The sequence below is a fragment of the Carassius auratus genome, chromosome 16, assembly GCF_003368295.1.
Source record: "Carassius auratus strain Wakin chromosome 16, ASM336829v1, whole genome shotgun sequence".
NCBI lineage: Eukaryota > Metazoa > Chordata > Actinopteri > Cypriniformes > Cyprinidae > Carassius > Carassius auratus.
In genome coordinates, this window is record NC_039258.1 from 3,600,545 (window position 1) to 3,617,730 (window position 17,186).

The following is a 17,186-nucleotide window of genomic DNA, read 5'->3' on the forward strand; positions in this document are numbered from 1 at the left end:
AGGCTTTGTGTTATTTTTGGTCCGCAGTGGCCTTTGCCTTGGAACTCTCCCTTGGATGCTGTTATTGCCCAGTCTCTTTCTTATTGTTGAATCATGAACACTGACCTGAATTGAGGCAAATGAGGCCTGCAGTTTTTTGGATGTTGATCTGGGTTCTTTTATGACCTCCTGGATGAGTCGTCGTTGTGCTCTTGGAGTCATTTTGGTAGGTCGGCCACTCCTAGGAAGGTTCACCACTGTTCCAAGTTTTCTCCATTTGTGGATAATGGCTTTCTGTGACATTCATTAACATCTGTTTGTCTAAAAGATCCAGCTTAAGAAGATGCAAAATACACTCCAGCATAAAATTCAACAGAGAGAGAAAGATCTCCAGCAGCTGAGAGAGACTGTGGAGTCTCATAAGGTGAGTCTGGAGAAGAAGAGAAGTTTGTCTCCGTCTCAGTTCAGACTCACTGAAGCTGAATCACTGTGTGTCCTAACAGCGCTCTGCACAGACAGCAGTGGAGGACAGTGAGAGGATCTTTACTGAGCTCATCCGCTCCATTGAGAGAAGCCGCTCTGAGCTGATACGACTGATCAGAGATCAGGAAAAGACTGCAGTGAGTCGAGCTGAAGAACGACTGGAGCGACTGGAGCAGGAGATCAATGATCTGAGGAGGAGAGACGCTGAGCTGGAGCAGCTTTCACACACACAGGATCACATCCAGTTCCTGCAGGTAACACAGATCTAGAAGCCTTTCCCTGCCATGTTTGTTTTGGAGCGTCGCAAAACCATTACGCAACGTGTACTTTTCCGTGCTCCTGCACGGTTAGCGCTCACACTGCATGCGAACCGCGGCCGAGTCCAACTGAACCGTGCCCTGGCCCACCTCTTCCAAGCGTGCCAGGGCCGGCCAATCGAGCCGCGCCCGGGCACGTTTCGGAGCACTCACACTAGTCAAACGAACCGCGCTTTGGTGGTCAAACGCACTCGGGCACGGTTCAAACTGGCTAGTGTGAGTACACCCTAAGTCTAGAATTGTTCATTTTGTTCCACGCTGAACATAAAATTATAAATAAAATAACTGATTGTTTACAATAGATGTGTGAATGAATGTTTGAGATAACCTGGAAATCACATACTTTTAGTGTAAGTGATGTGAGAGAAATAATTATTTGTGGGACTCCCGCAAAATATAAATATCTAAACATAAAATGTCTAAAAACATATACATTGTTATTTATCTGTACAAAAGCAAAAAGAACAACTAATATTAACACTAAAATTATTAAAATGCAAAAGCTAGGCAGAGTTTCTAGTAGGGATGGGCGTTTTCTGCAAATATCACATTCGAATATTTGAGCTCACAAAAAACGAATATTCGAATATTCGTTTATTTAAATTAAGTTTAATGAGACAGGCGTTATTTTTCAGCAACATTTATTGTTTCCGTCATTTTGAACAAGCTTGAACATTACACATCGTGTTTTGTAGCTGAAAACATTAACAATGCGTGCAAACAAACAAAAGTACAGATTAAAAGCAAAAAAAAAAAAAATGTGGGAAAAAAAAGTTAACAAAGAAAAAACGTAAAGCAGCCTGCAGCAATTAGGCTATTGTAGAACGTAGCCTACACTTAACTTTGAAACTTTTAAACTGTCAGCAAATCTTTTTTGCTTTTTTTCTATTGTTTATGTTCTTGTTAAGAAACACGGTGATCGGGGGAAAGTCGGCTCCTTAGTCTGTTAACAATAAGGCCGGCCCCAGAGAAAATTCGCTCTGACGGCACAGACGTTGGCGAGACTCACAAATGACGGTGTGCTAAGAGACTTAAGTTTTGTGAAGCGCTTTGTGTTTTCGTTTCACCACTGAATGGGATCTTCATCTGGTGGAATACATGGCTCCAGCAAGAACTGTTCCCACTCGTCTCGGCTGGACTCTCTGACCTATCCTGCCGAAACAGGTTGTAGCCAGATAAATACAGGTCAGGGTAGGGAATAGAGTCACGCAACCATGTCTCAGTGATTACTAAAACATCAGGGTTAGAACTCTCAACCTGTCAGGAAAAGGACCAGGATCCAACTGCGGTTGAATGAATGACACGTTTATTGATAAAAACTTAATCGGCTGGAGCACGAAACTGTCAGCACTCCGCAAGAAAAACCAGCTCAAAGATATCTTCGGCATCAGCCGCACAGCAGCGGGGAACAGGTGGTGAATCAGCATTGGAAAGCCGTAGCCGGAATCCGAAGGCAATGCAGAGAGTGAGGTAAGTAGAGTCAGGGCTTCTACACACCAATCCCCCACAGTCCAGAAAACACACCTGAACCCCCACCAACCCAGGTTAGGAATGGACATCATTCAGGACCCCCACCATACACAACACTAACTGAGAGCATCTCTTACACCAGAGACCCCGGCCCACATCAGGACACTACCAAAAACCCCAGACTGAACCAGGACACCCACAGAGACAACCACCTACTCCAGATCATCACCAAACACCTCCACCATCAAACAGACCCCACCCCAGTCACATGAACAAGACCAAGAAGGATCCACACCATTCAGCAACCAACCCACCCAATGATGAAAACATATCCAGCTCAGAACTGCTTTCACAACCCAAGAGTTATGACCAGACTCTCAAAGAACAGCAAAGACTGGGTGAGATCAGACATTTACAGAGTTGCACAAATTCCAACTATTGTGTATTGACACAATAAAAACTGGCAAACACCACATCTGGGTTGCACCTTTTGCTCACAGTACCGTAAATTATATGATAACATACTTAGATCCTTCTTCTCTCAGAGCATTTAGTGTTAGAGAACTAACCCCACTGTCTGATCACAGTCAAATTACTAACTAACACTATCATGAGCACACAGCCCAGTAATCACACATTTGTCTGAGGGGTAGGTTTACGGCAAGAGACGATGTAAAAACCATAATGCCTATGGAATGAAACAATAAAAGATGGAAACCCGTGTAAGTGTGTGTACTTGTTTAACTACACTGAGCAACCTGCTTTACAGACTTAAAGACACGCCTGTTTTACACACGTCACTCAAACACAGAACCAGGAAACAGGAATCACATGACTTCAGGGAAAGAGAAACTGAAGTGTAGTTGAGCTGTCGTGTGTTTGTGTCTCTGTATTCTTGCAGTAAAATGGAAGAAGCCAAAATTTCAGTGAATCAGAATGAGTTCATCTGTCCAGTGTGTCTGGATCTGCTGAAGGATCCAGTGACCATCCAGTGTGGACACAGTTACTGTAAGATCTGTATTACAGACTGCTGGGATCAGGAGGATCAGAAGAGAGTCTACAGCTGTCCTCAGTGCAGACAGACCTTCAGTCCAAGACCTGCTTTAGCTAGAAACACCATGCTGGCTGAAGTGGTGGAGAAACTGAAGAAGACCAAACGTCCTGCTGACTGTGATGCTGAAGCTGGAGATGTGCAGTGTGACGTCTGTACTGGAAGAAAAGACACAGCTGTCAAGTCCTGTCTGATGTGTCTGAACTCTTACTGTCAGAATCACCTTGAACAACACGAGAGTTGGTTTAAAGGAAAGAGACACAATTTGACTGATGCCACTGGACGACTGCAGGAGATGATCTGCCAGAAACATGATAAGCTCCTTGAGATCTTCTGTCGCACTGATCAGAAATGTATATGTGTGCTGTGTATAGATGAACATAAAAACCATGAGACTGTTTCAGCTGCAGCACAGAGGACAGAGAAACAGGTATTTCAAACTAAACACTGATGAAATATTGTATTGAAACGCTCCTTATGCTTTGTGATAATTAATGTACACTGATTGTAATCGATCATAACCTCTGGTTGCCATTGGTGTGATAAAGTCATTGGTTATCAGTTTAGATAAGTGACCATATGTTTACTGGATTCATCTGTTTACATGATGATTTAATGCCATTAGTTTTCTGTGAGATTGACGATCATCTGTTTGTCCTGCAGAAGCAGCTGAAGGAGACACAGAAGACGCTCCAGCAGAGAATCCAGCAGAGAGAGAAAGATCTCCAGCAGCTGAGAGAGACTGTGGAGTCTCATAAGGTGAGTCTGGAGAAGAAGAGAAGTTTGTCTCCGTCTCAGTTCAGACTCACTGAAGCTGAATCACTGTGTGTCCTAACAGCGCTCTGCACAGACAGCAGTGGAGGACAGTGAGAGGATCTTTACTGAGCTCATCCGCTCCATTGAGAGAAGCCGCTCTGAGCTGATACGACTGATCAGAGATCAGGAAAAGACTGCAGTGAGTCGAGCTGAAGAACGACTGGAGCGACTGGAGCAGGAGATCAATGATCTGAGGAGGAGAGACGCTGAGCTGGAGCAGCTTTCACACACACAGGATCACATCCAGTTCCTGCAGGTAACACAGATCTAGAAGAACAGGATCATAGTGGACTTGAGCAGGGGGACTGATTGATGGGGGGCTTTGGTGGGTGATGTTTGTGGGGGATGGGTGGGGTGTATTGGTTTGTTCAAGTGGGCAATATGGCAAAAATGTCTATTTTTTTTCCAAATATTATGATTTTATTGTGATTGTTTGTCATGTTAGTTTTCTATTTTGCAAGCTGTTTGAGCATTACAGCCAAACTGATATCCCTATAATACAGACAAAGCTTGTTACTTTAAAGTAACAAAATATGAAAAAAAGTATGGATATTTAGGCCAAAGTTGGAGAAGATAAAAATCTTTGTCATTATTTTATCTTTGTTATACAAATAAAATACAAAAGAAATTAAAACAAAGATACACATTACAAATACACATAATACATAAATAAAAATAAACGTCTCGGGTTACTTGACTGTAACTCTGTTCCCTGAAAAAGCGGGAGCGAGATGCTGCGATCAATAGCGCTAATGAGAACATTCTTTGTTCAACCGGTTGCGAAGCACCTGTGTCAAACACGCCAAGAATTGGCTTAAATAACCTCTGTGAAAACGTCATTGATTACATGCACCTGCAGGATATAAATTGACGTGAAAAGGAAACATCCTCAGGTTACCCCTTTGTCTGAGAGACGTCCAGGCACATCGACAGTGTGGCATTGAGGCGCAGCATCTCGTTGCCGTTTTTTTTTAAGGGAACAGGGTTACAGTCAAGTAACCCGAGACGTTCCCTATCAAAAGCTATACTCGATGCTGCACTCAATAGCGCTAATGGGAACGAGAATACCAACGCCGTCGCACTGTAAGTGTCTGGACCCTCAGGGTTGTGTAGTGTGTGCGCACAAACATCAAAGAGGTCTCAGACATGACTCTGAGATGTCGACTCAAGGACACGGAGCCCGGAATAGCATGGAGATCCAAGCTATAGAATCTGACAAATGTGTGTGGAGAGGACCAACCTGCCGCATCACACACTTGCTGCAAGGGTGCACCTCTTGCTAAAGTCATTGAAGATGCCACCCCCCTGGTTGAATGGGCCCTAACCACAGTTGCCAACTCTCGCGAGACAAATAAGCAACTGGAGCTTCAAAAACAAGCCCAAAACAAGCCCAATATTATTTGATAATTTATTTTCCGCATTATCATTTATTAACAATAAATGAGTCTGCAACATATTAAACTGAAACCACTGCTTTATTAGAAAAGGATAAACTGAATAGGAAAAAAAGGATAAAAATAAATACAAATCAGGGAAATGCAACAAAGCGGAGAGAACGCACTTTCCTAATCTTCGATCACTTGTGAGGGTGAATCGGATTGGAGAGAAGGAAAAGGACAAAAAGACAAGAAGGGAAAGACAAGCGCATTAAGGGTAGCTGTAACATATATTTAGCTTAATAAAATAAAATTCTCCACTTCGTTGGAGGTATTGTTTGTAGAAATTGAAATACGTGTATTTCTGTAGATCATAGAGCGCGCCGCCTGCACGTTGAACGTGATTTTACTCCAATGTGGGGGATAAGGGGGCGGATTCAGCGGAATGTTTTGACGAATGTTACGCCACAGCACTTATATGATTGCACTGATTTGGCTATATCTGTAAGCAGAAAGTGTCAATCAATGTATCAGTATCAATGTACACCATAGATGTAAAGAAAACGAAGTTGGTTGTCAGATTTTCCTAACAAGCAACCATATATTCTTTAATAAGCCCAAAAAAACGCAACACGCAACCCGTGCTGTTTTAACGCGACTTACAAAAAAAAAAAAAAGCCCAAAGTCGCGTATTATAAGCGGAATTGGTAACTATGGCCCTAACGCCTAGAGGCAAAATTTGACCACGTGCCTCGTAGGCTAGGGCAATAGCATGCCTCAACCAATGTGAAATTGTTTGCCTGGTGGCAGCTGCCCCCCGGTTGCCGCCCCCATGGCTTATGAAAAGTTGCTCTGACTTACGCCACTGGCTAGTGCGGTGGACATAAATCTGAAGAACTGGACACAGTAAGTGAAGTCTTTGCTGCTCCGGTGGTGTGAATGGCGGAGGACAGAAAGCTTCGAGAATGACCGGATGTATGGTCGAGAAAGGAACTTTCGGAAGATAATTAGGTTGAGGATGCAAAATAACTTTGACTCGCACAGGGGCAAAATCTAAGCAGGATGGAAGGACTGACAAAGCCTGTAAATCCCCAATTCTCTTTAGAGAGGTAATGGCCATTAGAAAAACCATCTTTAGAGTCAGAAGCCTGTCAGGCGCTGATTCTAATGGTTCGAATGGGGGGCCAGCCAACCCTTCGAGCACTATGGCTAAATCCCATGAAGGGACCGTAGCTCTAGTGGGTGGCCTCAACCGCTTAGCCCCACGAATGAAGCGGGTGACTAGAGGGTCTGAGAGGACTAGGGCCTGTGGCTGAGGACAATTTCTCTTGCAGAAACTCCAGTACTGAAACAGTTTGGCAGTGAGCTGGGTCTACATGGTGTTTTATGCACCAGTCCTCAAAAACACGTCATTTGAGGGCATACATTCTTCTAGTGGAGGGAGCCCTAGCACTTAGAATAGTTTCTATTACATTTGCTGAAAGGCCAGCATGTCTTAGTTGGTCCCTCTCAGGGGCCAGACTTGAAGGTTCCAGAGCTCGGGCCGGGGATGAAATACTGTCCCCTGCGCCTGAGAGAGAAGATCTCTCCTGATCGGAATCGCCCACGGTGAGCCGTCGAGGAGGGATATTAGATCTGAGAACTAGACTCTGGTCGGCCAACAGGGCGCTATCAGTAAGAGGCGAGACCCCTGTTGACGGACCTTGGCCAGGACTCCCTGGAGCAGAGCAATCGGAGGAAAGGCATAAATACGCAGTCTGGGCCATGCATGGGCCATCGCATCCAGACCCAGGGGAGCTGGATGAGTCAGAGAGAAGTAGAGGGGACATTGTGCTGTCTCCTGGGTAGCAAAGAGGTCCACCTCTGCTTCGTAAAATTTTTCCCAGATTTGACTCACTACTTCGGGGTGGAGTTTTCATTCCCCGTGTGTCACAGCTTGTCTGGACAGCAAATCTGCTCCCACATTCATATGCCCAGGAATGTAAATCGCCCTGAGGGACAGGAACTTGTCCTGTGCCCAAAGCAGGACCTGCTGCGCTAACTTGTTCAAGTGTCGTGAACACAGTCCGCCCTGGTGATTAGTGTAAGAGACTACAGATGTGTTGTCCACCCGCACTAGCACATGGTAGCCTCTCAACTGCTGGAGGAAGTATTTCAGGGCCAGAAATACAGCCTCCATTTCGAGGCAATTGATGTGCCATTCGAGAAGATGACCTCTCCTTTTGATAGGGAACAGTGTTTTATTTTCAGGTACAATAGTATTTAGAAGGAGATTAAAAAAAACGAATGAACAAAATAATAAATAAAACACAATATACATTGATCCTATTAAAGCAAAAGTTTTAAAGTATTTTCAGTCGAGTATTGAGTGATTTTTCTCTTTGTATTTGGCGTTTTATTAACATTAAAGGAATAATTCACCCAAAAAATAAAATAGATTAGTGTTTTGTTTTTTATATCTTCATGTACCCACACAAAAATAGTTTTAAACCTTTTTTGAGTTTGCTTCATCTATTTTGAAGAAGGTGGAAAACCAAACAGTTGCTGGTTCACAGTGACTTCCAGAGTATTTTTTTCCAGCATCAAAGTCAATGTGGACCAGCAACTGTTTGGTTATCCAGATTCGTCAAAATATCTTTTTTTTTGTGTGTGTGCAGCACAAGAAAAACAAATAATATACTGTAGGTTTGGGACAACATATGAGTGAATAAACAATGACATAAATTTAATTTAAGGGTGAACTATCCCTTTAATTACAGTCGACAGCATGTAGCCTACTGTCCCTAAGACCTGCATGCATCTTTTTCTTTCAGTTTTTTACTTTATTTTAGACATATCCAACTGAGGCTATACATAAGCCTTGTGTGTTTTGACCGTATTAACACAAAACATAACATAGTTCAGTAATCAGGCACAGTTTTTTCTTTTTGTGCGAACGCTTTGAGTGTGCTCAGCAAAAAACAACAACAAAGAAACACAAGTCATAACAGCACACAAATAAGACATTTAAAAAACCAGTAGGGCTTAAAGGCAAATGCAATTTTTTTATACTTTGCTGGCCAAATGGGTGCCTTAAGCAGAACTGTATTGTTTTACCCCCTCCCCATATTATCATGGAAGTATATATATATATATATATATATATATATATAAACTACTATGGGGTCAAAATAGAACTTTTATAAAATATAAAAGTAAATAACTACCTGTAATTAAACTGTATTATTTACAAATTACAATTGTAGCTAGACAGTTGCCTATGGCTATGATTTTTTTTTTATTCATTTGTCTGATTGATTTTATAGTCTCTCAAGCATTCAGAAAAGACCATTTTTTTTTACTTTATTAAAACCAAGGATTCGTTTTTATAATAGTTATGAGGTCAACATATTTTTGTTGAAACAAATTATAGAGGTTAGCATTTATATTGCAAAAAGGTTGCCAAAAATGAAAGATTAAGTGGATATTTGAATTAAATGTTTCGTCAATATTAAACAAGGATTTGATCATCCTGTACATCCTGTCCTGTTACAGCAGCAATTATTAGGCCTCTGGCACATTTTGCAGGCATGTGTAATAATAGCCTATGGAATGTAAATAAATTGTTTATTTTGTATTACATTATGTATTTTAACAGTGCTATTCAATTTTTATTAATTAACCAATCATTATTGCCTGGTTGTTTTTATATAATGCATTTTATGGCATTTTAAAAGGTTGTTCGCTTAGGTCTTTTTTTATCACCACAAAAATATTATCTGAATACTTCGTAAATTCTTATTTGAAGCGATTTGATCAAAGCCATGGTTAATTTGTAGTTACCATTGCTACAAGAACCACTTTTTTTGTAGTTAAATTATGGATCATTTTCGGAAGGGAACATGGAAACTCAGAGAATATTAAGGCAGATACAGCTGTGACATTATCACCGACATTAAAACACATTAACTAAATGTGATCAAAATCCAAAAAAGTTTAACAGGATTATAAAAGTACCTAAAAGTGATGCACGGGCCTCATCTTGTTTTTTTTTTCTTATTTTTTTTTATCTCGGCGTCGGACTACTGTTGTCTTTTCCGGGGCATAGTTGTCCATCAGTTATGATCATTTGCAGACAGCTGCAAACATGATGTGAGAGCGAGCACGGGCGCGGATGCTGGATATTGCGTATACTCTGCATGTATGTGGCAGTCAGTCTATGGTCGCAGTATATTGATTCTGCGGCGCCAGAACTGCAGCTGATAGAACACCACTGGAAAGAAATGCCACTTACAAATGGCTTTCAACACTTAGGAATAATTTATCTCAGCTCTTTCTTCTCAAAGATATATTTAAGTATCAGCAGTATTAAGCACCACTAACAGTTCAAAACTAGCTTTTTACCTATTTTTTTCTTCTGATTTATTACATCATGGTGAAATCAGTGAACTTGATAAAACTGATTCTGAGTAACATTCATCAAGATTGGATCAGGTGAGACTCAGTCTTAAAATAACTTTATTTTAATGGCCAGTAATACTTTAATAATTATGAGGATCCCAAACATGAAGTGAGGCTGGATATTAGTGTCTCTAACCATTATAAAAAAAAGTCATAAATAATGGTCGATCTAATCATAGCCTTTGAGCTGCTTTTCCTGAGCAAATCTACTCAACCCTACAATGAGACTCCATTGATATCATTTGTCCCGTTAGACAGACATTTGGTTTAACATCCAAATGATTTTCTAGAAAGTTCCCATGTAGTGTTACGTAGATCTGTCTAGATCAGTCAAATCTGATGTTCCTGCAGGTTATTGGGTGACGTGTGGAGCTGATGAGTTTTAATTTCTGTTTTCTGTAGAGTCTCCAGTCTCTCTCAGCACCTCCCGAATCTACAGACGGAAATGATGATCCCTTAATTTCTCTCTTATCTTTTGATGTCCTGAGAGAATCTGTCCATCAGCTGAGAGACAAACTGGAGGATTTCTGCAAAGAGGAGCTCAAGAAGATCTCAGACAGAGGTAAAGACCTGGAGATTCATTTGCTCTCAGAAACCAGTCCATCATCATCTCATATCATGGAGAACATCATATTAGAAATGTCTTAGGAATAGATGCAGGATCATGAGAATCACACTGTTCATGTCTGTTGATTTCTACAGTCACATTCACCAACATTGATCTCTGGACCAGGAAGAACTTCCTACAATGTAAGTCAGTAAGAAAACCAGCAGAAAAACTCACTGAGTGTGTTCATGTTCTTCCTGTAGAAGAATTTTTAGAACTGATGATATTAATGATAATGTGCACAGGTATCTGTTCATCTGTACTGAGACACTGATGATACACTGAACATGAAAAGATCAAACAGATTCATAATTCCTGATTCTGGTGTGTTTTATCTCCATCAGATTCCCATCAGCTCACTCTGGATCTGAACACAGCCCATAAATACCTCCGTCTGTCCGAGAACAACAGAGTGATTACTAACACTGGCATAGATCAGTCATATCCTGATCATCCAGACAGATTTGATGTGTATCGTCAGGTGTTGTGTAGAGAGAGTGTGTGTGGACGCTGTTACTGGGAGATTGAGTGGAGTGGGTCTCGTGTCTTTATATCAGTGTCATATAAGAGCATCACCAGGAAGGGACAGGGTAATGAGTGTTTATTTGGATCTAATGATCAGTCCTGGAGTTTGATCTGCTGTCCCTCCAGTTGCTCATTCATATACAATAATATAAAGACTGTTCTCTCTGTGAAGTCCATCAGCAGTAGAATAGGAGTGTTTGTGGATCACAGTGCAGGAACTCTGTCCTTCTTCAGCGTCTCTGACACAATGAGCCTCATCCACACAGTCCAGACCACATTCACTCAGACGCTCTATCCTGGGTTTTGGGTTTTGCCTGGATCATCAGTGAAACTGTGTTGACGAATCAGAATAGACTGATGACAGATTCTACCCATAATGCTTTGAGCTGCATGATGAATCAGTAACAGTGAGATGTTATAGAGTCTCTTCTTTTCTCTTCATGACATTAATATTGCAGCTGAACTTCTGTCAGAGAAATAACATGTCAGAATAAATGTGTGTAAATCCACATATGTACCGTAAGATCAGTGTGTGTGTGAGCAGGGGTTAAATTGTGATTTGATATGTATGTGGGGGGGGGGGGGGGGGCTCTATGGTGTTGGGCTTTTACATACATACATATATTGGCTATTGCGAATATGATTTATTCTGAAGCAATACTCTCGTCAGTTTTCTATCAACTATGATGTATAAATCTGCATTATATATATATATACACATATTTAATCCAAAGCCATTTTTCACCTGTATAGAGGGCATTTTGCCCCTAACCTCATTAATACTTTTAATCTATGAATTCATTTATAATATAATGTGTTATCTATATGTTATCAAATTAAATAATTTACACTGAAAAAACACAACTGCATTGAATAATGTTAAGAGTGTTTTTTTTAATTTTCTAAATTAAAATGCCATTAGTGATTGATAAATGAGTGAGTCAGTTGAGTGACTTGTTCATTCAAGTGATTTGTTCAAATGTCTGATTCTTCTGATGTTTATGCATGGTGTATATATTCTGTTGAGAACACGGAAACATTCAGCAATGAATCGTCTGGATGCTGTGAGAAGCGCTGTTTCCGATAAAATGTAAGTAAACTAATATTATTGTATTTCATTATTGAACTGTTTATTGAACTATTGAACTATTGTCTTAATGGTGAAAACATTTTGTGATGTTCCCTAACTAACTTTATTTTAAATATAAAACCTTTTTACATTTAGATTATAAAAACGGATGCTAAGAAAAAGCGTGCCATGCTGTTTCTTTCTTTCTTCCTTTGTTAAACAGTCATTTATGTACATGCTTAGTGCATATCGCCACCTAATTGATGGCTATGCAGTCATTTTCATTAATTTTTTTCTGTTTAATCTTTAATCCTTGAGAATATGAATTATATTGTTTGTTTGATCCTAATTATATAATAAGTCATATCAGATTGATATATATTTTTATTTATAATTTAGACATTATAGAAAATGCTGCCCCGTTTGTGAGATGATAATATAAAATGTAATAAATAAATATATATAATAAATCAAACATTACCTTTTCATAGTGTTTTATAATTTACACAGATAACTGGCAATAAAATAAATATAATAACTAGTGCTGTCAAAATTAGCGCGTTAACGCATTCGATTAATTTGAAATATTTAACGCGTTAAAATAAAATAACGCAATTAACGCGGTTGCAGTTTTTTTTATTTCCAGTTGTGGCCTATGTGTGTTCAACGTGCAAAGAAATATGGATAAGACCAAGGAAGGACTTTTAGACGGAAAGTTTCAGTATAAAACTCTGCCGGATTACTCTTCAGTCTGCCACAAGAAACATTACTCTTCATTCAGTCTGCCACAAGAAACAGCAACATTAAAATCATGAACTCAAATGTCATTGTTTAAAAAAAAAAAAAAAAACAATGACTGTAACAGTGCGTAAATCAGACCTTTCTGTAACGCTAACGTTAATAAGCTTAAACGAAATAATTGTGTAGCGGAGTATTTTTTGTACACAGTGCCGCGAACTGTCAATCACTCCTGTGCGCGCGCATCACTGTCCTCCTCAGCTGCAGCAACTTGCGCTCTCTCTCTTCATCAAGCTTTAAAACAAAAAGGAGACAAAAGGATCATATTGTCTTTGTGCATAGGCTATAGATTAATTAGATAAATACATATCTAAATTTGTGCCTTGCCGTCTACGGTATTTGTTTAGAACTTAGAAAAAAGATGCTGCAGCCAATGAGCAGCCAGCGGGGGCTGCAGGACGACTCAACCTCCGCAGACAGTTTTTAATGTTTATCAGACAATAAATACTCAAGATTTTGCTTTAGTATAACTCACAACGAGTTTCACACACCTTCTCCGGCCACGTTGAGTTGTTGACACTTAACAGTGGGAAAAGCGACACATGCGCTATTCACTTGTATAACTTAAGGGTGAATGGGTAATGTAGTTTCTGCTCTGGGTGGGATGAATTAGGAAGCTTGCATTGTGAAGGGCGCTCTGAAAATCGGCAGTGCAGGTAAAAGATTAAAACCTCTATTAAAACAGATGTCCAAATGAGCGTACCGGTACGCTACAAACACGTTCTGGGCGCACGGAGAGGTGGCGGTACGCTCAAGAGCTATATTTGGAAGTGGTGGTACTGAGTACCGGTGTGTGCTGGCCCACTTAAAGCACTGGCAATGACTATACTTTGGAATTTTTTTCAGTCCACTTAGAATTCAACATGGAAATCATTTTTGTTTTTTATTGGCATTGATTGTTTTGAAATTCAAATGGTACTTACATGCCTGTGTTTTTATTTCTGTAATAAATATGGCTTTAAGCCAACAGTTAATTTGGAGGATATTGATGGTTTATTGCAGGTATGTTGTTTACATGAGAAAATCTGTTACAAGTTAAACAAAAATTCCAATAAAACAATCATATTTTGAATTGAAATATTTTGAATTTAAATTTAAATGTCTTGAGTTTACATTAATTATTTACATTTTACATTTACATATCCAAAAAGTTTCAGTCTTTTAATTGCGATTAATCGTGATTAATCGCGATTAATTTTTTAAAATTGTGCGATTAATTAGTTAATTTTTTTTAATCGATTGACAGCACTAATAATAACCATATTAGAATAATTACCTTATTTATTACTTATATTAGCGCTTCATCATTAACATATCATACAAATAAATAAATATATATATACATATATAAAATAGGCTATATTGTAATATTATATAATGTTGTGCACTGAAGGCTCGTCAGTATATCACACATGCACTGAAGTGAACTAACCACCAATTACCAGTAGAGGCCAACAGGGTCCATTACAGTTTCCAGTTAAACCAAAAAAAGGTCCTATTATAACCAGTAAAACTATCTATTGTTTTTTTTAGCAGGGGTTTTATTTTTATTTTTTTCAAAATAATCCCAAAATATATCATGAAATATCTTGATTCTTGATTGAATATGTGTAAATAAATGCATTGTGCACCTTTATAGATTATGTTAGTTCTTATTTTAGATCTATAATTGGCAATGGGTAAAGTAGCCTAATAGTGTAAACTATTAACTTTGCATAAAAATCCATCTTTTTACTTAAGTACCAGATATGGGTTTCATACCATAAAATATTTTTAATACGACTGACTTTGTATTTAATGTGAATTTAAAAAAAACATTGGAATTGGCCTATAACACTTTCATTTTACAAAATGAGAGCAAAGAACATTTGTTTACATCATCAAAGAACATTTTCACTTCAGTCCAGTGAGTTCAAGCACTCTCAAAAACTCCCATAATAATCACTGACGCTGTTTACACTGTGGAATTAATATTTTACTTACATCTGTAAATCCTCACTTCGTTGTTTCTGATGACAGAATTAGCCAGAGAATTCAGTCAGCCAGGGTATGCCAATGATAAAACAGCAGTGACTCATCTGAACAGCTCTGATTCGTCCTTGCATTCATAAGCTCAACAGAATCATATGGAATTGGTTTTAATGCATAGAGCTTCAAAAGCACATCTGGCTCTGTGCTTCTCTCTCGAATGCAGATTTTTAATTTAGCAGCTACTGATGTTTTTCTTTGTTCAATTTGATGAAGCATAAAAACTTATGCAAAGTTAAAAATAAATCATGAAATGATTATACACTGAATATCAGCTGGCCACAAGTTAATTATTGCATGAGTAAATAGTTTATGCTTGTATTGTTTTAAAATCTTAATGAGTAATAATTAAATTTGTTAAGAATGCAAAACAACATAATAGTACTTAAAGCTGCAGTAGGTAACTTTTGTAAAAATATATTTTTTTACATATTTGTTAAATCTGTCATTATGTCCTGACAGTAGAATATGAGACAGATAATCTGTGTATAAATCAAGCTCCTCTGGCTCCTCCCAGTGTCCTATTGCCATTTGCAGAAAGTCATGCGCTCCCGGTAAAAAACAACCACTCAGAGCTGCGGTCTGTAACTTTGTTTGTGTTTGAAATGTAGAAAAATGTATATAATAAGCGAGTACACCATGAATCCATTTTCCAAACCGTGTTTTTAGCTTGTCCTGAATCACATAGGGTGCACCTATAATAAGTGTTTATATTCGGACTATTTTAGATTGCTTCGGGGATACCGCTGCGGAGTAACCCAGTACCTTTGTGATTCTTCATAGACATAAACAGAGAGAAGTAACTCCAGCTACGATGTTCTTCCGCAAGACGCAAGCAGTTCTGTTTATTAACCGCTAGAGCGTCAAAAGTTCCCTACCGCAGCTTTAAATACATTAAATGTCAGCAACCAAACAAACAGGACGTTTTGTATTTCATTTGGAAACCAAGGTCCTAGAGTCTGGAAGAAGGGTGTAGAAGCTCATTTTCACAGTCTGTGATGTTTTGGGGTGCAATGTTATCTGCTGGTGTTGGTCCATTGTCCAAAGTCACTGCACCCATTTATTAAGAAGTTTTGGAGCACTTCATGCTTTCTTCTGCTGACCAGCTTTTGAAGATGCTGATTTCATTTTCCAACAGGATTTGGCACCTGCCCACACTGCCAAAAGCACCAAAAGTTGGTTAAATGAGCATGGTGTTGGTGTGCTTGACTGGCCAGTAAACTCACCAAACCTGAACCCCAGAGAGAAACTATGGGCTATTGTCAAGAGGAAGATGAGAAACAAGAGACCAAACAATACAGATGAGCTGAAGGCCACTGTCAAAGAAACCTGGGCTCCAGACCACCTCAGCAGTGCCACGAACTGATCACATTCACGCCACACTGAATTGAGGCAGTAATTATAGCAAAAGGAGCCTCTACCAAGCATTGAGTACATGTACAGTAAATTAACATACTTTCCAGAAAGCCAACAATTCACTATTTTTTTTTTATTGGTCTTATGAAGCATTCTAATTTGTTGAGATACATTTAACTGACCTCATCAGTCAGTTTAATAACTGCTCTTGGTCACTTGTCACTTTAATCAGACTTAAGATATTTTTAATAAGTGATTTTTTTGCACTAAAAAATCTTTTAACTGCACTGTTGTTCACTTCATTGATTTGCACTATATCTGTCATTTACCTTGCGCTGATTTATTTAACTTTATTTTTAACTTTTATTTTTATTATATGTCTTTTTTTTATAATTCCCTTATTGTATAATTGTATCTACATTTTATATTTGATCTAGTTATTTTTTTAGGCTTTAATGTTAATGTTATCTGTATGCACCGGGGTCTGAGAGTAACGCAATTTCGATTCTCTGTATGTATGTACTGTACATGTGGAAATTGACAATAAAGCAGACTTGAACTTGAACTTGAGATAGTGAATTAGTGGATTTTTGTTAAATGTGAGCCAAAATCACCACAATTAAAAGAACCAAAGACCTAAAATACCTCAGTCTGTGTGCACTGAATTTATTTAATACACAAGTTTCAGGAGCTGAATTACGGAAATAAATGAACTTTTCAACAACATACAAATTTATTGAGATTAACCTGTATATCGTCAATAAGAGTGGGAAAGATCTTCTGCAGCTGTCAAAATCTGGGTCTGTACATACATAAGATGTGTCAAAACTAAACTCTGTAGGAATGAGGCTGTACAGGGGCAGGAATGAAG

General features: G+C 39.0%; 2 protein-coding genes across 3 annotated transcripts in view; one reads left to right on the plus strand and one right to left on the minus strand.

The window, feature by feature from the left end:
* Positions 1-17,186, minus strand: part of cdk14 (cyclin dependent kinase 14) — a 155,387-nt gene that overhangs the window by 52,748 nt on the left and 85,453 nt on the right. The window lies entirely within an intron of this gene.
* Positions 3,071-11,584, plus strand: LOC113115813 (tripartite motif-containing protein 16-like). Its single transcript, XM_026283443.1, has 6 exons — positions 3,071-3,730; positions 3,964-4,059; positions 4,139-4,372; positions 10,335-10,494; positions 10,635-10,682; positions 10,884-11,584. The coding sequence occupies exons 1-6, from the start codon at positions 3,155-3,157 to the stop codon at positions 11,402-11,404; spliced, it is 1,635 nt and encodes a 544-aa protein (XP_026139228.1). The 5' UTR covers positions 3,071-3,154; the 3' UTR covers positions 11,405-11,584.

Excerpts from the sequence above, each read along its gene's own strand:
- LOC113115813 (XM_026283443.1), top strand. The coding sequence starts at position 3,155 with ATGGAAGAAGCCAAAATTTCAGTGAATCAGAATGAGTTCATCTGTCCA. Across the intron at positions 3,731-3,963 it reads CACAGAGGACAGAGAAACAG|AAGCAGCTGAAGGAGACACA; the intron begins GTATTTCAAACT and ends TTTGTCCTGCAG. Across the intron at positions 4,060-4,138 it reads AGACTGTGGAGTCTCATAAG|CGCTCTGCACAGACAGCAGT; the intron begins GTGAGTCTGGAG and ends GTGTCCTAACAG.